This window comes from Lynx rufus, unplaced genomic scaffold, assembly GCF_022079265.1.
Source record: "Lynx rufus isolate CCGP_SWC_20201006 ecotype Redwood Valley unplaced genomic scaffold, mLynRuf1.p SCAF_4, whole genome shotgun sequence".
In the NCBI taxonomy this organism is placed as follows: Eukaryota; Metazoa; Chordata; class Mammalia; order Carnivora; family Felidae; genus Lynx; species Lynx rufus.
The window spans coordinates 62,926,384-62,947,060 of NW_025814856.1; the positions used below are offsets into that span (position 1 = coordinate 62,926,384).

Genomic DNA, 20,677 nt, shown 5'->3' on the forward strand with positions numbered 1-20,677 from the left:
GGCCATCTGCCGAGCCTGAGGCCACCTCCGTGGACCCCGCAAGGTGCTTCTGAAGGTTAAGACAATGCCGTGCTTAAGTCTGCACGTGAGTCTGGGCGTCTTCCCAGCAAGCCTGCGACGTCGGGGAGTTCTGGTCTTGCAGGACCGCACTCCGGCTCTGACCCGGTCCACGCTCATAGCCCTGCATGCCCACCAGAGCGTGGACATCTGTATTTCAGTCTTGAACCTGCTTCCCATCCGTTTGGTTTCGAGAAAGCTTTCAGAGCATTTCCATACCCAGTTTATTCCAGAGACGCTAAGGGAGTGAGGCACCCTCGGCATGATAGCCCTGCCTCTCGGGGGCGGCAGGGGGATGCACACTGCGTGGGCCAGAACGGGGACTGTGCCCCTCAGCCACTTACCGAAATAGGGCTCGTTGGGGCAGCCTTTCAACCGCACTCCCTTCGGGGTACACTCGATCAGAAAGTGCCGCACAAGCTCGTTGGCCAGATCTCCCGCTGTGGGAAGAGATTTAAAAGGAAAAAGAGAGAATTTAAAAACGGGAGCCCGGGAGGATGGGAGAGGGGGACAGAACACGGGCTAAAGGGAGGGGCCGTGGGTGGGGCTGTCCTGGGAAGGAGCGCGGAGCCCCCACGGGGACATGCCCAGAGGTGCAGGGGTCCTGGGGACAGACCCGCAGACGCTCTGCAAGAACCCCCAGTGTGGGGAACGAGTCAGCAGCTGCAAGCAGGAACACGGGCGTCTGGCACCTTCCCGTCTTACGTACGCGGGGGGATCAGAGGGCTCGGGACACAAGGGGGATACTCGGGAGTGAGCCACTGAGAAGAGTTGGAGGAGCCAGTCTTGTGGGTGCGACTGACCCAGGAGCCGCGTAACAGGCCCCCAGGAAGGAAGCCCCCCCCGTCACTGTGACTGCACAGAACACCAGTGTCCCCACCAGTCACGCATCCTACGAGGTGCCTGGCAAAAACGCAGCGAAGGGCACACCGTCTGAGGGCAGAATACGAATAACACAGTAAACACATGGAAAGAGGTGACAGTGCTGTGCCCCCCGTGCCCACCACGGACCGCGTCTGCGGTCACTTCTGTTTCTGAGCAGGAGGCAGCCGGACAACAGGACCCGCTGCTGGGGGGTCTGGTCCCTCGCCTTGCCCGTGGGCAGCTCGCACCCGTGGTCCACAGACAATGGCGGTGACACAGGGACGGTGGGGCTGGCCGGAAGGGAAAGGGCCAGACTCCTCGAGAGGCAGCATGGCGCCTCATCTCTGAGGAAAATGATCCGCGTCTTCAGCACTGAAGGGGACACACGGCCCCGGTGACGAGTGCCTCGGAGACAGCCAGCTGCCCAGAGAACAGATCCGTCCTCAGGATGACTGTCACTGCGTGGTCTCCGGGTACCACGGGTGGGATGCTGGCACGCTGAGCTCTCTCCTCCCAAACTTATCTGTGGACTAGGGCTGGGCGAGGACAGGCAGCCTGCGGGTGCCGGTGACATTGTGCTTCATGCACCTGCTGTTCTGTGTCCTGTTTCGTCATCTTCACCTCAGGGCTGAGTCAAAGTCGGCCTGCGTGGTGGACGCACACCTGGAGGCGAGAACGCACTCACGGCATCCTCTGTGCTTCCAAAGTGACAGTGTGACACTACGTGCAGGAAAGATGTTGGCTGGAAGTTTCCATGGAGACCGTCCCGGCTCTCCACCGGGACCCCATCTCTGCAGACACAAGATGCTCCAGTCCCCAGACTCTTGTCTGCTATGATCCTCACCCAGGACTGGTGGGGACACACGGGGCTTCTGGAGCTGCTCTCAAGGCTGAGCTCTTCCTTTTTTTGTTTTTTAATTTTTTTTTTCTTTTTGAGAAAGAGACAAAGAGTGTGAGCAGGGGAGGGGCAGAGAGAGAGAGAGAGGGAGACAGAATCTGAAGCAGGCTCCAGGCTCCAAGCCGTCAGCACAGAGCCCAATGTGGGGCTCGAACCCATGAACCGTGAGATCATGACCTGAGCCAAAGTCGGATGCTTAACCGACAGCCCCCCAGGTGCCCCCAAGGCTGAGCTATTATACTTGATCTGCACGAAGCCTCCTCCCCCCTTGCTTCCAGATGCCACTATCCAGACTTGGGGTCTGTGCTGAGTCATGTGCACCCCCACCCACAGCCACCTGCGCCCAAAGGGACACCTGGGTTTCCCTCAAGCCCCTCGGTCGCGCCTGAGGCCGGACGCCTTGACTGCCAAACCTCACTTCCCTCCAGGCACAGCCCTAAGGCCGTTTCTCCTGGAAGCCGTGGGCACAGCCTCCGCCCAGGATTTCTACACACCCTCTTCCATCCTGGGCGCGGAATGTGGGTGAACCATGAGCTCTTCCCGCTCCCAGTGAGGCCAGTGCAGGGGGAGCTGCCTCGGTTTACTGCCTCTCGCCTCACTGTGCTTCCCAGATGTTGCGCTGTTTACAACCCGACGGTTTGTGGTGATCCTGAGTCAAGCCAATCCATCGGTGCTATTTACTCGCTTCGCGTCTCTGTGCCACAGCTTTGGTGTTCTTGCAGTATTTCAAACTTTCTCATTATTATTACGTTCGTTACAGTGATCTGTGGTCAGTGATAGGCAGTTAACTTTTTTATCAATGAAGTATTGATCATTAAGGTAATGAAGTAATGTATCATTAAGGTACACACGTTGACTTTTTAGACTTAAGGCTATTGCACACAGAGTAGCCCACAGTACAGAGTAAACGTAACTTCTACATGCACCAGGAGACCAAAAAGCTTCTTGGATGCGCATTATTGCGATATGGGCTTTATCGACCTGTCTGGAGACGTGCTTGCAAGGTCTCCGAGGTGGGCCTGTGTTCATGCCCTGGAAAGCTGTCAGGAAAGACAGCAACAGATAAGAGCAGTCTCACAAGTAGAAAACAACGAATCTTGGGGTGCCTGGGGGTGGGGGGCTCAGTCAGTTGAGGGTCTGACTTGATCTCAGCTCAGGTCGTGATCTCACGGTTCGAGACATGGGGCTCCAAGTCGGGCTCAGCACTGAGCACGGGGCCTGCTTTGGACTCTGTCTCTCTCTGCCCCTCTCCCCTGCTTGCTCTCTCTCTCTCTCACTCTCTAAAATAAAACATCAAATAAAATAAAGTAAAATAAAACAATGAATCTCATAATATGAGCAAAAGCAGGTCACAAAATACACGTTAGTTTCCTTCTATAAAGTTGAGAGCAGGCACAACTATGGATTCCAATTTTGGTGGTTAATATAATTTAGGTGGTTAATAATTTAACCTCCTACTTACGAGACTTCCCTGGGTGATCTGAACCGTGTGTGCGTCAGGAACGGAGGAAGGGACAGGCGGGAACTGGAAGGGACATGCGTGTCACTGGGGAGGGCCCGAAAGGGCACGTGACTCCCTACTGGAACTGTATCAGCGTGAACTCACCAACTTTTTAAAGTGATACAGTCCCTCCTCTGGTCACTAGCCAGAAGCAGGGACACTGTGACACCAAGAAGCCCACCCAGCACTGACACATTCTGGTTTCCAGGCTCTGTCCCCCAGCACACAGACGCAGGGACTTTTGGAGAAATGGCGGGGCAGGGAAAACTTGAGGTGCTCACGGGCCGACAGCATGATGTCAGGACATGGGGCCAGTGCCAAGGGCCTCACAGAGCCCACTCTGGGGTGGCTGGAAGGTCCCACAACGATGGATTATGACGCATGGGAGGGGCATGCAGGGGCTTGCCCCCAAGGTTGTCTCCTGGGCCGTGGGAACGTGTGTGTTTGCTTCAAGATAACGTGTGTCCTGCACCAAGGCATCGCAAACTTCTCTGCGCCCTGGTTATGTTCACGACAAAAAGGGTTCCAGAGAGTAAGCAGATTAGAACACGGCCGTACATGGTTCATCAGGCCAAAGAAAGGTCATCTTATGACTCCAGGCTGACACCAGCATCACTTTTAATCCACCAAAATGCTCCGCCAAGAGTAGGCACAAGAATCGTGTATGCAGGACACTGCCTTTTATGTGGGAAAGAAGGAAAAGTGTGTGTTTCCACGCACTGGACAGACGGTCGGGAAGGACACACAGGAATGTATCAAGGTTCCCGGCGCAGAACAGGGCCCAGGGGCTGTTGGCTCCGGCAGCTGGACAATGGAACGCGTCACCTACTCGAAGCAATAAAGAAATAGAATTCACAAGTAATTATCGTCCTTGCCTGAACAAGGACGGCACTTAGTGGGTCACAATAGAAACAGACAGAAGGAAACCTGAGCGCAGCTGTAAGAGTCGTCTCACTGGTGGAAACGTGAGCCACACACACTCCATGTGGGTTACTTCACCCGACGGGCCCCCCCAGGTCCCTACCTTTCTTGTTCAGCTGCAGGACGGAGGGCGGGGGAGTGGCCACCTTCATGGCCAGGCCGTAGGCTCCTCGGAAGGAGTGGCTGTCCCTGACGATGAACGACCCAGGCTCCTTGTCCTTCAGCATGGCGATGGCTGGGGAGGGAAGCAGAGAAACACACACGTCTGCCGGGGCCCCCCACGGCCCAGCAAGCCACCTCCGTTCACAGCCTTTGCAAACTGGGTCAGGGGAGCAGGCCCGCCGTTCCTTGGGGGGGCGAGTTTTCAAGGAGGGCCTGACTGCCAAGGACGCAGACCACCCCGCCAAATGTTGGCTCACGAAGGTACCAGTCATGGTCCCCAAGCTCTCCTGGCACACAGCACGGCCGTCACCCCATGGCACCTGTAAGCTATGAGGACCCCAGCTGACCGTCCAGGACACCGGCCCCCAGCTGAGGTGCCCGGCCCGGGTCTCCATACACACAATGTGGCGGGCAGGAAGGAGGCACAAGGCGGTCTCCCATCCCCGCCGGGGCCCCGTCCGGCACCCTCTCCCCGTGGGGAGTTTTTCTCAGAGACTTTAGAGTGTGTGCTTCCCACGTAGCAGAAGGAAAGAAGCCTCTGTTACATTTTCCAAACACAAAAGGATGGGCTCCAAAAGTTACTGGACATTTAACGCAAATCCCAAGACTCGCCTCAGGGGATGGCAAAAATGTGGCCTTAGGTGGCCCTCCGTCCCCTGGGTCCGTGGCAGCCTGGATGGGGCTGGGAGCCCCCTACCCACGTGGCTGTCATCGGCCAGGGCTGACAGCTGGGCCTGGCACAGTCATCCTCCCAACTTCCCGCCTGAGGCTGGGGGCTCACAGCGAAAATGCGGCTTCAAAATCACACCCCTCCCTCCACGTTCAAAACCCGGGCCCCGGGGCCTGGGCTCGGGGTCCTGCAAGATGGCAGCTTGGGGCAGACGACAACCTGTTGCCCAGACACCGGCCAGAATGTCCGCTCGTAACCGGACCACATCTTACAACTTAGCTTATCGACTTGAGGAAAGAAAGGGATTTCAAGTATAAAGTGACCCAAAATGACAGCCACGGAACTGCCGTGTCTGAAATGGAGCAGGACGTCCACGGGTGACATCTCAGCAAACAGCGCCATGGGGCCCACTGTTCGAGGCCCAGCTCCCAGTGAAATGACCAGGTTCCCCTTCTCTCACGTGGGACAGCGCCCTCCCCCGCGTCCAGGCCGAGGCCCCCGCGCAGGAGCGGGCAAACTGCACGCAGTGGCGGTGAGGGCTCGGCTCTCCGGAAGGGGGCAGGTTTGGGGTGGCCCTGGGAGGTGCCTTCGCCCCTGCCGCCCGACCGTCTACACGGGCTCGGGGCTGCAGGGCAGGTGGGCGTGCTGGGGCACCAGGACCCGGCCACCGACACCAGCAGGCTTCTGCTCCTGGAGTGTTTCTACATCTGGGGGCTGACCGTGGAAGCGGGAGGAAATGATCCTTAGAGAATGACCTATTTTCAACTGTGATCTACCTCACAGAGCTTTTTCTTTCCCTTTTAACGCCGCGATCTTCCCTGGCTGTGGCGGCCAGAGGCGCCCCAGCCTCAAGGGCACAGGGGAGGCTGGGTCTGCTCTGCGGAGGAGGGGGGGGCGGGGCTCGAGGACAAGGTCAGACCCTGTTCTGAAACAGAATGAGCCAGGACACATCCTGGACGCGGCACAAGGCCCTGCCCAGAGCGGGCCTCACGCTCCCCTCGGAAGTGGCCGTGTCCTCACTGTCTCGCGAAACCAGTGCTTTCAAAGCCAGAGCACGGGGGCCCAGTGCATCCTGCCGGAACAGCTGCATCTCGTATCTACCTCACCTGGAGGCCCCGTTTACCCTGCGTAACTTCTACGTGCAGGTTAAAAAACTCCCAAGGCACCGACCTGGACACGGGCGTATGTGACCAGTCTTGTCCCCAAAGAGGCACATCCCCACAGTTAAAACACAAAGCAAACCAGACCAAACTAAACCCACAGGCAGCTTTCTGCCATCTGCAGAAGGTGGGTGCTCCAGGGAACGTTAGTCGGGGGTTGGGGGGGTGACCTCTACACAAAACACAGAGAACACGGAGAAGTTGTGCTCTGTGTGGCTCAACCGGGAAACTCCATGCCCAGCGCACATGTGAACTATTTCAACATGAGGTCCCAGCAGAGAAACACTTGCACACGTGTGGCACAGAGGACCACCCCTGCATGCCTACCAGGCGCCCCCCCATGCCCAACCTCTCCAGAACCTTCCAAGGCAGGGCCCTGCCACTTGTGTCCTACGGGACCACCTGCCTCTAGGGGGAGCCCCGGCTCCTCAGAAAGCCCACCCACCCACCATCCCAGGCTGGAGGCTGCACCAGCGGAAAAGGAACTCCACACAGAATCTTCTAGAACACAGTGCGTGACAGGCCCTTTTCAGACCGTCCCACTGGACCAGGCACTTAGCACTGGGGTTCATGGCCTCAGTCATGGGGGTTCTTGCACCACGAGCAGGGAGGGGACAAGAATGTGGCGCTCAGCCACGCAGCACGGCCACAAAGGCCAATTCAGGAACTCGGAGGTCCCCCCAGGCCGCAGGCTCCCCCCATGCAACGTGACAATAGGTTCGTTGAGCTCGTGGGAAGAAAGGCACATTCTTACCATGTTTATGATCCACTTAACTGAATACAAGAATTCCAACGAGAAAGTTGAACAGTGCCGTTTTCCAGCCACTTAACTGTTTCTCTCCAGGCAGTTGTGAGAACTAATCTTCAGGACAAGGCCTGAGGACTTTGTGCAGAAACTGTCCCCCATGTGGGCTGCGTGAGGACCTGCCCTTCATCCCTCCTCTCTGCTCTGAGGCACGCTGTCCCGGCTCGGCCCCCGGGATTCGGCTCAGACAGTGCACGTGCAGCCACATCCCTGCCTCCAGCGACCCCACCAAGCCTGCGTCAGGATGACAGCTGCTCACCCCAGGGGCCGCCCCCACCTCTTCCCCAGCTGGCCGCCCCCCTCCTGGACACCACTCCTGTGAATCTTCCAGGAAGAAGTGATACGTGACTTAGCTGCTCAAAAACACCAACGACTTGGAATTTTCCTAGCTGCCGCGGGGCAGGACCACAGGCACACACCGTGTGGCATGTGTGTGAGGCAGGTGGGGATGCCCACCACGGGCCCCCTGATTGCCTGTCTTTCCGCTGTGGACAAATGCACGTGCACAGAGGCCAGGGTGTTGGGGAGACTTCCGGCCTTCCTCCTTCCCCCGAGGCTCAGGGCCTGGACGGGGACACCGGGAACATCTCTGCCTGTGACCATCTGCAGTCATCGCTGCCAATGGCAGCTGGCAGAGCCACCAGAAAGCACACGGGCATGCCGCCATGCTCACGGGCAGCGCTCACGTCTGCCCAGCTCCCTCATTAGGACTGAGCCTCTGCTGTAAAAACCTAAAGGTGCATTTTCTGCAGAGGTAAGTGATAAAGGGCAGGCCTTGCTCAAGGCCACGAGCCCCGGACGTTCCCACCCCGGGGTCCTATCCTGCCCACGCACCTTGCTCTCGGGAGATATCCGCCTTGTACCAGAATTTGGATGTGTCTTGGACAAAGTTCACGGACACATGTTTATCACCCGCATTATCTGCAAAACAGAATGTAAAACCGGTCACTGCGGAGGGTTTATGGCAACCGCTCACGTCTCATGAAACCAAACGTTCAAAGTCCAATGCGGGGCAAGGATGGGGTGTCCTGGGAAAGAGCGCCGTATTTAACTACGCGGGAGCCGGCTGGTGCGCGTCAGGGAGCAGGGCTTCCTGACCAGCGCAGACTTGGGGCGACACGGTGGCCGGCCCCGGGGAGCAGGACAGACAGGCAGACGGAGTGGCTGGGTGCTGCTTAATGGTGTCAGTATCTTATTCTTACACATTTGAAACATTTCATAGTTAAATTTTGAAGAAGTTCACTGAATTCGAAAAAGAAAGGGGGTAGGGGGCGCCTGGGTGGCTCAGTCAGTTAAATGTCCACCTCTTGATTTCAGCTCAGGTCATGATCTCACAGTTTGTGGGTTCGAGCCCGGCATCGGGCTCTGTGCTGGCAGCTCGGAGCCTGCTTGGGATTCTCTCTCTCCCTCTCTCTCTGCCCCTCCCCTGCTCTCTCTCTCTCAAAATAGAAACAACAACAAAAAGAAAAATTTTCGGAGAACAAGGATTCCCAGTGGCAGGAGAAACAGAACCCACCGTGGGTCAGCACAGAAGCAGAGGGAACAGAGACCCCACTGGACGGCTCTGGGCTCCGCTCTTAAGGCGCTGCCCGGACATCCCAGGGCCCCCTCCTCGCTGAGCGAGCGCACACGGGGCTCCCACCGGCGGAGACGTGCCTACCTGGGCTGGGTGCCACTGGCTCCAACGCCTTGGGGAAATCCGGGAGGATGTTGGGGAATGGGATGCTCATGGAACTCCCACTGTGGGGGCTGGAGAAGCCGCTGGATGAAGGGGAGGCTGAGCCCAAAGACCGGTCCCCCTCCGAGGCTCGCTTCTTCTCGGGTAGGGGCGGCTGCCCAGGCAGGGTCAGCGGACTGTGGTGGCCGCTGTGGCCCGGCGTCACCGTGAGAAAACTGGAGGACAGGAAGCCGCTGTCACCGGCCGCTGCTGCCGTCCGCGGGGTGCTGGGGGCCTGGGGTGTTCCGTGGGAATGGACCAGCAAGGCCCCGGGGTCGTCCCCAGGGGCAAGGCAGCTCCCCACGGGGGCTGTGCCGAAGCCCAGGAAGGCCTGGCCACTTGGGGGGCCCAGAGCTTCAGGTGGCTCCGCCAGGGACAGCTGGTGGTTGTGGAAAGGGGCCTGGAGCTCGGCGGGTGGGAGGTGGGGCCGCCCGGGGCTGTCGGGGCCGAGGCTGGAGCCAGGGAACTCGCCGGAGCCCAGGACGCTTCCTGCCGGCCGGCCGCTCCCCAACAGGGCCAGCGAGGCTTTGGGGCTGCTCTCCACCCATGGGAGCTCGGCGGATGGAGGGCTGTTGGAAAGACAGAGCAATCAGAACACTCTAGGAGGCGCCCGGAGATCAGCAGGGGTCCCCCAGGCGGCGAAGACAGACGGGAAACCGGTGCTGAGGCTCCCCCAAAATGTCAGCAGTCAGACCCGCCCTTCCCTCTTCGCCGCTCACCCCAAGATGCTCAGCCCCTCGCACCCGATCACACCTTCCCTGCCTCCTCCCTCCTCACTCGGCCAAGGCCTTTCTGCTCAAGACAAAACCCAGGTCTCCGGCTCTGAAGCCTCTCAGCCCCGTGTCCAGCTGGCAGTCTGTGCCTGCCCTGCATGCACGTCGGCCACGCAGTTCACTGTGTGCGGCTTCTGGCAGAATGGCTTCCCCAGGCACAAACCACGCTCCCCATTTTCTTCTTCCCCCTCCCCTGATAGCTAGCCAGGGCACCTGACTCAGTTTCCCCTAACCAGCTGATTAAAGGAGCCCAGTAGTAATATGAGAAGTCACCCTACCCGAAGCCAGAAATTCCAGGATGGAGGGAATCAGAAATTCCAAATTTCTGGAACTCCAGAAAGTCAGCTCCCAGCCAGCATATCACACACACTCCCTAGCAAACACTTACTGCCCCAGGCATCACACCAAGTCCTCAGATGAGACCCTGACCCTGGTTTGAAGAAGAAGAACCGGACGCCTGGGTGACTCAGTCAGTTAAACGTCTGACTCTTGATTCGGCTCAGGTCATGATCTCACAGTTTGTGAGTTTGAGCCCCACATTGGGCTCTGCACTGATGCTTGGGATTCTCTCTCTCTCTGCCCCTCCCCTGTTCTCTCTCTCTCAAAATAAATAAGTAAACTTAAAAAAAAAAAAAAAAAAAAGAGAGGAAGGAGGCAGAATCAAGAGCCGGGGCATGACGTGTCCTAGGGAAACACCAAGGAACCGTTCCTGGTCAGGGCACATGCAGTGGCTCAAGGGCCGGCCCCCACAAAGCACCGACGTGACCTCTCTCCCTCTGTGTGCCCCTCCTGCTCTCGCAATCCACCAAGGGGGTGTCGCTGGGCTTTCCCGAACACCGGGACAAACTCCATGTCCCCAAGAGCACCGCCATCCTGGCCGCCGAGGGAGACCAAGCCCAAGCACCCCTGCTCCAGGCTTGGCTCAGGGCACGCTGTCACAGGTGCCGGTCCTGAACTGGCCACTGTCCCCAGAGTCCACCTACCAGTGGGTTCCCTGAGCACGTGGCCCGTCAACAGTGGGGGGACGCTCTCAGGAGTGTCTATCTGTGATTACACTTCTCAAGAGCGACGACGGTTCTCAGCGCACAGAGCAGCCGCGTGTGGGCTGCAGGCCAGGCCCTCCGCCCTCCCCTCCGTGGCCTGTTCCATCTGCAAGGGCGGCTCCGCTAAGCGCAAGGGCCCGTTTCCCTACCTCTCGCGCCGCTGGCCGGGGCTGCTGCTGGAGGTGGTGCTGGACGTGAACGCCCGCTGGAAGGAGGAGGGCGCGGCCGGCATGTCAGCCCGGAGCGTCGCGGCTTTGGGCCCGACGGGGCTCTCGGACATCCCCACAGCACGATGCGGGATCTCAGGGCAGCCTCGAGGTTCTGCAGCGAGAAAACCAGAGTGGAGATGTGCTTACAGGCCTGGTCACTATTCTTCCAGAAGGGGTGAAATGGCTTCTGAAAATCTGTGCTGCAGGGGAGGGGCCCAAAGCCACTAAGCAGGGGTCACTCTGGTCTGGTGCACTCCCCAAATGCAAGACACGGACGGAACATGCGCCCAACTTCCCCACGCTACGGTGAGCTGACGAGCTTCGTGCAAAGCTTTGTTCTGCCTTGCACACGTCATCAACATCCTGCAGGCAACTTTACACAGACAGACCGACCGTGATGATGAAGCCGGCTGGCTGTCACTTTAGAAAGGGGCTTCAGAGGGCACCTGGGGGGCTCAGTCAGTTGAGCATCCAACTTCGGCTCAGGTCATGATCTCACAGTTTGTCGGTTCGAGCCCTGCCATTGGGCTCTGTGCTGACAGCTCGGAGCCTGGAGCCTACTTGGGATTCTGTGTCTCCCTCTCTCTCTGCCCCTTCCCCACTCATGCTGTCTCTCTCTCTCTCTCAAAAATTAATAAACATTGAAATAAAAGTCAGGGGTGCCTGGGTGGCTCAGTCGGTTAAGCATCCGACTTCGGTTCAGGTCATGATCTTACAGTTCATGAGATCGAGCCAGGCTCTGCGCTGACAGCTCAAAGCCTGGAGCCTGCTTCCGATTCTGTGTATCCCTCTCTCTCTGCCCCTCCCCTGCTCACACTCTTGTCTCTTTCCCTCTCTCAACAATAAACATGGAAGGAAGGAAGGAAGGAAGGAAGGAAGGAAGGAAGGAAGGAAGGAAGGAAGGGCAAGGCCTTCTCTCTGCGAAACAGCAGAAGAGACTCCACAGAAGAGACACTTTCCACAAAGTGCAGGCCCTGTGGCTGCATGGGTCCATGTGTCCCGAGTTGGGACAACTCCATGTGTCCCGAGTTGGTATCTTAGTCCACACCCTGGGCTTCGAGCTTCCTAGCACACGTCCCACCTCCAGCACAGCCCTGATGGCTGGTGTCCCCACCCCAGCAAGATGCAGAGACCCCGGCCCGGACCCTGTCAATCAGGGAGTGAGAAACTGAGTGCCATGGAAACCTGCTGTTTAACACCAAGCCAACACCTCCCTGGAATTTCATACATTTTCACGGACAAAATGCCCATCTGGTTATGGCCCGGCATCTCCATTATTTCTGGATATTTGTACAATCTTGCCTTTTTCGATATTTATTTTTGAGAAAGAGTGAGAGGGTAGAGGCAGAAAGAGAGAGAGGGAGAGACTATCCCAAGCAGGTTCCACACTGTCAGCACAGAGCCTGACGCAGAGCTTGAACCCACCAGCTGGGAGATCATGACCTGAGCTGAAGCTGGACACTCAACCGACTGAGCCACCCAGATGCCCCACTTGCCTTTTTTTGTAAACTCAGCTTCTTAAAAAATCGACCATGGTCAATAAAATAACATTGTAAGAAATACAGGTTATTTTGCTTTCTGCTTTAGAACAAGGGAGACTTGGGGCACCCGGGGGGCTCGGTTGGTTAGGAGTCCAAATCTGGATCACAGTTGTGGGACTGAGACTCCCATTGGGCTCTGCACTGAGCATGGAGCCTGCTTAAGATTCTCTCGCTCTCCCTCTGCCCCCACCCCTGCTTGTGTGCACTCCCAGTCTCTCTCTCTCTCTCCCTCTCTCTCTCTCTCAAAACATATAAGTTAAAAAAAAATAACGAGAGTTGATAAAAGCATAGTAAAGTCTTTAAAAATTCCAGATCACTCCTATGACTCATTTCCAGGAAGGGGATGGCATTAGGGCGGGTAATGCATCCTGGCCACAGACCCCTTTGAAGCACGTGGAATATAGGCTGGACCCAAGTCTGTGGTCAGGGCTGTGGAAGTCCCACTGATCTAGAGAGAGAAAAAGTGAGGTTCTGAGCCACTTGGGCAGCTGGGACTTGAAGTGAGCCCGATGCCTGGTCACCAAGGCTGAGGTAGCAGCTGGGAAGCCACAAAACAAGCAGGGGTTTGGGCAGTTTCACGGTGGGGCTCTAGGCACTTACCCAGGAAGAGAGGCCCTTGCCAACAGGGATTCCAGGTGAGGCCCCAGAGGGCCACGTCATGGGAACACCAGCACCAGAAACAGATCAGGCCCACCTGGACCTAAATGTCTGCCTGGAGAAAATCTCCCTCTCTGGAGATACACCACCCTCCACAGCCTGCCTGTTTATTCATCGACTGATTGATCCATCCATCTTTCCATCTATCTACCCACCCACCTGTCTAACCACGTATCATCCATCCACCCCATCATGCATCTGTCCATTCATCATCCATTCATCCACCTATCCATCAATCCATCCATCCATCTGCCTATCCAACCATCCATCCATCCATCCATCCATCCATCCATCCATCCATCCACCTATCTAACCTAACCATCCAGCCAGTCGGCCAGTCATCTACCTACCTATCCAACCATCATCTATCCATCTACCTATCTAACCATCCATCATCCATCCATCCATCCAGCTACCTAACCTTCCATCCATCCTTCTATCCAGCTACCTAACCATCTGTCCATCCACCCTCTATCCATCCGTCCATCCATCTATCTATCTATCTATCATCGATCTATAATTTCTGGACACAATTCAAATATTTAATTTAAAAAACCGATCAGGGAGCATCTGGGTGGCTCAGTCGGTTAAACATCCAACTTCAACTCAGGTCATGACCTCGCAGTTCGTGAGTTGAAGCCCCGCGTTGGGCTCTGTGCTGACAGCTCAGAGCCTGGAGCCTGCTTCAAATTCTGTGTCTCCCCCGCTCTCTACCACTCCCCGACTTGCATTGTCTGTCTCTCTCTCTCTCAAAAATAAACATCAAAAAAAAATTAAAAAAATAAAAAAACCAATCAGGTGAGCCAGGTAACAGACAAAGAAATTTAAAACAAAGACAAAGAGAAAGAGAGAGAGAACACTCACAGCTATACATATGTCGGAGTTAAAAGGCATACACGCTTTAATTAAATGGAAATTGTTTCAGAAAATGTAAGAGAATTTCACAAAAAACCTGGAGTGCATTAAGAATAATCCAGTGTCGGGGCACCTGAGTGGCTCAGTCAGTTTAAGCGTCTGACTTTGGTTCAGGTCACGAACTCCTGCGGTTTGTGAGTTCGAGCCCCACATCGGGCTCTGTGCTGACGGCTCGGAGACTGGAGCCTGTTTCGGATTCTGTGTCTCCCTCTCTCTCTGCCCCTCCCCTGCTTGTGTTCGCTCACGCACGCGCGCGCGCTCGCTCTCTCTCTCTCAAAATTAAATAAACATTAAAAAAAATTTAGAAAGCAATCCATGGAATCTAACCAAGATAAGTAAAAACAAAACTACACATTTTCACTTAGTAGTCAAACTTATTAAAATCAGTGACAAACGTCGAAACATAGCACCTTGTGCAATCCTGGGAAGGGGGAAACGGAGGAACCGATTTCAGTGGTTTTTACGCACTCAGTACACTTTTCTCTACAGAGAAGCCCAGCGCTAATGTATTTTTTTTTTAAGTTCATTTATTTATTTGTGAGAGAGACAAAGAGAGCACAAGCAGGGGAGGGGGCAGAGAGAGAGGGAGAGAGGATCCCAAGCAGGCTCCCCACTACCAGCACAGAGCCTGACATGGGGCTTGAACGCACCAACTGTGAGGTCGTGACCTGAGCCAAAACCAAGAGTCAGACACTTACCGACAGAGTCCCCCAGGCTCCCCACTAACGCTGTACTTGTACAAACCACACTGTAAGTCCCTGAGGACTGGCACTCCTGCATCCACAGAGGCACTTGTGGGAGGGACTGCTTCTGTCTGCGGGAGCTGGAGGGCTTCCTGGAGGAAGCATGTTTGATGGGAGCCGGGAAGGATGCGGGATTCCGGTAAAATGGACACTATGGGAGTGCTGTGCACCTTCTGCGGGCTTTGTGTGCACAGGGCAGGGCAACCCCACTGCCCCTTGCCGGGCCCCCACCCCTGCGCCAACGTGTCTCACACCTGCTATGAAGTAATGAATGAGGTAGGGGTGGCTCCGAAGTTAAAGGAAAAAGTCCAGGGCAGGATGTGGAAACAGCCCCGGGGGATGGCCTGAGGACTCAGGGTGGTGGTCCTGATCACCCCAGGCCCGGCCAAGGAGCAAGCACCCAACTCTGGAGTCAGAAGACCTGCTTATCGGTAAAGGCCAACATGCCCGCATGAGGGTGGCTGGAGCCTGGCGGGCCACACAAGAGCGTGCACAGCACCTACCCCCCGGCAGGTGACTCCGTCACCAACGGTGCTCTCGGTGGTCCCGCTGCAGCCACAGGGGCACACACTCTAGTGTTGCCGTGCCACAGCAGCCTCAGGAATCCCACGCCACAGCCGCGTGGCGCCTGAGATCGGCACCCCCGGGACCGAGGCAGGAGGGAGATGAGATCCTGCTTTGTTCCCGTCACCCCATCCCCGGTTCCGGAAAATAGCAAGCTCAGCGCTCCCCATGAAAGTGGCTTTGTTCACAACTCAGCACCAACTCTGGGCAGTGGCTGGGTTTTGTTCCCTGCCCCGGGCCACAGAGCTTAATTAACCCTCAATCTGGAGAAGGGACAGCCAAGGACCTCAGCGTGGGGACACTGGCTTCCCGGCCACATTTGCCACAGAGCCGGGCCCTCCTGTGTGCTCAGAGATGCATGCACGCAGCTGAAGGTGGCCCCACGGGGCTGCAGGGCCCCCCACCCACCCAGCAGGAGTGGGGCCTCGAGGAGAAAGGGCATGATCTCCATCCTCAGAGGTGCGGGGCGCAGGCCCGTCCCTGTGGGACATCCAGAGAGTGTGACACAGGAACCCCACGGGGCTGGAGAAGACACTGGAAACCTGAACCAAAAACAAGCACACCAGGTCTGGGAGTTGGCCCATAGACACAAACCCGCCTCGTGGACCCACCACCTTCCAGGAAGCGCACGCGGGGAGGGCAGGTGGAACACGTGTGGCTGACAGTGTTCACCTTGAACCTCTGCTGTTAGCAGTTACGGTGACGTTTTGAAAGGACTGTCCCTGGGCCCGGCCGCCTATTCCAGGCCGTTGGCTTCTGCATTCTCAGTCTGGGTCCGGACGGAGGCCCAGGGGTGCAGTGAGGATGGTCAGGAGCTGGTGAGGCGTCCCGCCCGCGAGGGAGCTGCCTGGCCGGTGACACGTGAGGGCCCCGGAGGCCCCGACACGTGCCTCTTTCACGTCCCCAGCATCCTCCAGGCAAAGCCATGTTTGTGTTTCTCCTGACATAGTCTCACATTTCCCCTTTCCTGCTGACACCCCAGGAGGAGGCACAATTCCATCAGTGTTTGGAAACCAGGCCCCTGGCTTCCTGGTTCCCTGGGCTAGCTGCTGTCCTGGCGCCCCTCCCTCTGGGGCTCCCAGACCTTCCAGGACCTTCCGGGACCAGGCTCCCCTCAGCTTCCCCTTCCTGCACTTCCTTTACCCAGAACAGGGGTGACAGAGGGTCGTGGGCTTTTTTCCAAAAGGTCTATTTTTAGGCCCCGCTGGGGCCGCTGCAGGAGGTTCCGTGGGAAGCTGGATAACATCTGCTCCCCGCTGGCCGCGATTCTCAGCACAGGAAAAGTTTCCAGGAAGAAGGGGGCCCCGCATGCTCGCTGCCCGCCCAGCCCGAGCCGGCCAGACCCAGGTCTATGCGTGCTGGGACGTGGCCCCCACCTTAGGCGCAGGGACCACAATGTGCTGCACAAGTCGGGGTGCAGGACATCAACACAAAGTCACGCCTCCCTGCCTTCCTGTGCGTGAAGACTCTTACAAAGCACAACAACGATTGACTCGTGCGTCAGTGACTGTTAATTACAAACTGCAGCTACACTTCCACATGGCCTTTAAGGAAACGTGAAATAAATTTAGCAGGGGGGATGTCAAGAGGATACTCACCTATCCCGGGGAAGAAAGAGGAGTTTTGCTATTTGACCACCTGACTGAGCCTCAGGCCGTGAGAAACAGGCATATTCTCGGTCACCCCTCTGGAAGTGAGTGTGAGGCTGTACATTCGTATGGTCGATCCATCATCGATCGATCCAGCCTCCACCATCATCCATCTGTCACCACGTCCCCCCAACACCCTGCCCTCCTGCTCACACCCGGGGACTACGGAGTTAACTGTGGACCATCAGAGAGATTTCTGCACGAGTAGTATGAACACATTTTTCGTCTCTGTCCCTGTATCTCCAGGTGTGAAGGTTGGGGCTGCCGGGGCTGCCCACACCCCCTGAGGTTCTGGACCTGGGCTCTTGGCCACAAGTCACGGACCGCTGGCCGCACTCCCAGCCTCTGGCACTCCATCTGCAGAATCCCACCCGTGAACAGCAGCTCAGATGTCTTCTCGGGTCTGTTCAGCTCTAAATTTAAAGTGTTATTTTTAAAAAGCATGACTTTGCATGGGAAGCTGGGTAGAAGTGATTTTTTTTTTAAAAGGAAGTCCTTATCTTAGCACGCTTCTGTTATTTGTCTACGAACAGCAGGCCATTAAGCCGAGCTTCTGGAAAGCAAAGGAAGGACAGCCAAGCAACCAGATAGAAGGAGAATTAAGTAGGGAAAACCCCTGAAAGGCTGGAACAGCCAAGGCCTCCGTGTGTGTTTCTGGATGAAAATCAAAGCCGCGTACCCGTAGCCCCACAGAAGGAAATGGCGGATGACCTCCGCGTGGACGGACACGTACTTTCTCGGTCCTGAGCTTTTCCCTTCGTGCATCTTCGGGTCAAAATCTCTGACCGTGAATGTGTTCTACGGCTAAGGTCAGCATTTTCCGTGCGTAGCCGGAATGCCCCCCCCCCCGGGGGTGAACTGGTTCCCTCTTCTAGAAGGACCGACGTTCTCGTTCCCCCGACAGACTCAGAAGTGCCCGGCCGACGCCAGGGTCAAGGCTCCTGTCTGGGTGCAGACGGCTGACCCCGCCGTGATGCCCTCCTCCAAGTGGGAGGTACCCCCTCCAGAAACATCTGCAGGCCTCCCCCAGCCGGGAGAACTGAGAACCTGCGCACACAGCTCAAACAGCCCGTTGCAGTCGGGACCCTGTGTTTTCCAGCCTCTTTGAGGATGTCTCTTTTCCATTCAGAGGTTCTGATTCAAACACGCTGGCAGGAAAACACACTTCCCCCTAGTTAGCTGGGGTGGTGCCGGGAATTCTAATGTGGAAACGGGGAGAGTTTCCAAAGCATTTGCTACCCGTGCGATGCACCACGTGAGGCCAGTCTCTCAGGCGCTCACGGGGCCCCGTGGCAACCCACAAAATTGGGCTTTGGTGTGTGCGCCCAGGAGGACAAACTGCTTCCGTCCGCAGGGCTCGGCAAAGAACGGCATCGGGGCCGGGGGTCCTGGGGATACCGAGACCACCCGGAGCCTGGACGCAGGAAGCTGCACACAGAGCGGAGAAGCAGGCAGGGGTGAGGCGTCGTGACCAAAACCCCAAGGCTAGAACCTTCCTCTGCGGCTCACTGACATCTCCCTTTCCAAGAAAGAACGTGGTAAAGGACACACAAACTTCACGATCTTAACCACCTGTGGTGTGCAGTTCAGCAGCACCCAGGACGCCCACGCCGTGCGCCTCAGCACTGCCATCCTCCCAAACCAAAGCTCTGTCCCTGTTAGACACTCCTCCCCACCCCTCCCCCAGCCCCGCACCCACCTTCCTCCTCCCCGGACGGGACCCCTCGCAGGACCTTGCCCAAGTGGAATCATCCAGTATGCGTGCTTCTGTGTCTGGCTTCTGTCCTCAAGGGTCATCCGTGTGGCAGCATGTACGAAAATGTCCTTCCTTCTTAGGCTGATGATATTTCACTGCTGGACGGGCCACGTTTTGTTTATCCTTCATCCAAGGGTGGGTACGTGTGTGCTCAGCCCTCTGGCTCCTGTGAGTAGCCCCACGTCTTTCTCCCGTGTTCTGTCAGCCAGTTACGTGGTGGGGACCGGTCACTTGCAGCGGCCCCGGTGATAGGAGATCTTGAAGCTGCTGTCCACTGGGTAGGAATCAAGGCAGACTGGAATGCACACGGCAGATGGCGTCGGGCTACCCGGGGGACAGGGTGCCAGGGAGAAGGAGGCACTGGACCTCCCTCAGGGAAGCCTTCCTTGTGCGGAGGCCAGAGCCCAGAGAAAGTGCTTTCCAGGCAGAGGGGAGCCTATGCACCTGCTGGCGGGTCAGCCGAGGAGAGACAGGGAGTGTGGTCACCACAGCCTGTGTCCCGGGATTTACATGCAGACGGAGGCCAGCAGCAGACACGGACCCCACAGACGACGCCCAGGTCTGTCGGTGAAGATGCCCGTCCTCGTGACCCCCGTTTGGTTACAAGTCCCAAGTTCCCCGAACAATTCCAGCCCCACAACGGGGCCAGGCCACAGGACAAAAATTCTTGATGTTTTCTTCCTTCGGGCACAATTCCAGCAATCGGCTTTCCGCTAGAAATGCACGTGGGTTTCATGTGAAACGCTGCCACGGGACGTCTAAGGAAAGGTCACTTCAGCCCGGCAAAGACTGCTAACATATGGACCCTTAAGAGCCTTCAACCAGTATGTGGGTGGGAGCCTTCTTCCCACCATGACTGTACTGCAGAACTTCACAGTCACGTTCAAAGGGCCTGTGGCACAAGCCTGCCTCTTGCCATGACTGGAAGACCCCATTTCCCACGGAAAATCTGATGGACATACATCCAAGGCATCCTTATGGGCTGCTTACGCCCCAGAACCCCTGGGCATTTGGGGACCTGCCTCTGGGACCCCAGCAGGCTAATGGGAGGTTTCTGTCCCAATTTCAGAAACCGGAAGCCTGCCATTTTCAGGAGATTATCACCGCTCAGATCCTAAAACCAGGTCCCCAGCCAGGCAGCAGTGAGTATGCAAAACCCGTAAATCACCCTGAGATCATGGGATCGCAAGACCACAAACCCTGTTAGGTCAGTGCTGGAAATCTCAGCCTCAGTTAACACTGCGTGGCTCCCTGGGTTCCCGCCATTACTGAGTGTGTGAAGCTGATACGTCTTCACAACGTGTGCTGAGACACAGAAGATATTTTTGTTAGAAAAAGCAAGTTTTCATAGAGTGTCAGCACATTACCAATAATCCCTACGTGCAGGGCCCTTTGCAGGCTTACTTGGTCCTCAAAACAACTGGTCAGGGTCTGCACTGTCACCAGCTGACCTGACGGGAAGCCACATCTTCCAGAAACTCCCGTGCCTCGTTGGCCGGAGGGGACTCCAGAAACTTCTCCTGAATTCCCATCGTCATGCTCCTCTTCCTTCTGGACCCGGACTCCCTGGGTCAGAGTCCTGGTGTCACACATGTACCCGCGATCTATTCCTCACACAATGCGATCTATTCCTCAGGTCCTGGAAGCTAAAGTTGGAGATCCAGGCATGGCCGGGCTGGTCCCTCCCCAGGCCTCTCCTGGATGCAGGGACGGCCGTCTCCTCCCCGTGTCCTCACGTGGTCGTCCCTCTGCATGTCTGTGTCCTGATGTCCTCCGCTTACAAAGACGCCATCACACTGGACCAGGGCCGCCCTAATCATCTCCTTTCACCATAGTCACATCTGCAAATCCCTGCCCCCGAATCCAGCTGCATTCTGACATCAACATGTGAACTTCCGGGGAGGACATGCCCACAGCACTAGGCGCACGTTTTGGGGCGACGTAGCCTCTTTGGAAATGGCAGGATAAGAATGAGGGCGCGTGCTTCAGGGTCATGGGGAGGACTCCCTCGGGAGGACACGAAGGGTGCTCACTACGGCGGGCAATGAGGAACGAGAGATGGGAGGAGGAGA

General features: G+C 56.8%; 1 protein-coding gene across 1 annotated transcript in view; it reads right to left on the reverse strand.

The window, feature by feature from the left end:
* The window catches only part of TNS3 (tensin 3), a 169,598-nt gene that overhangs the window by 15,318 nt on the left and 133,603 nt on the right, over positions 1-20,677 (reverse strand). Inside the window, exons 19-23 of the mRNA XM_047095317.1 lie at positions 10,721-10,892; positions 8,699-9,324; positions 7,873-7,959; positions 4,345-4,476; positions 402-497 (exon numbers count right to left, since the gene is read on the reverse strand). Coding sequence (XP_046951273.1) covers positions 402-497; positions 4,345-4,476; positions 7,873-7,959; positions 8,699-9,324; positions 10,721-10,892 — 1,113 coding nt within the window. The remainder of the gene's footprint in view (positions 1-401; positions 498-4,344; positions 4,477-7,872; positions 7,960-8,698; positions 9,325-10,720; positions 10,893-20,677) is intronic.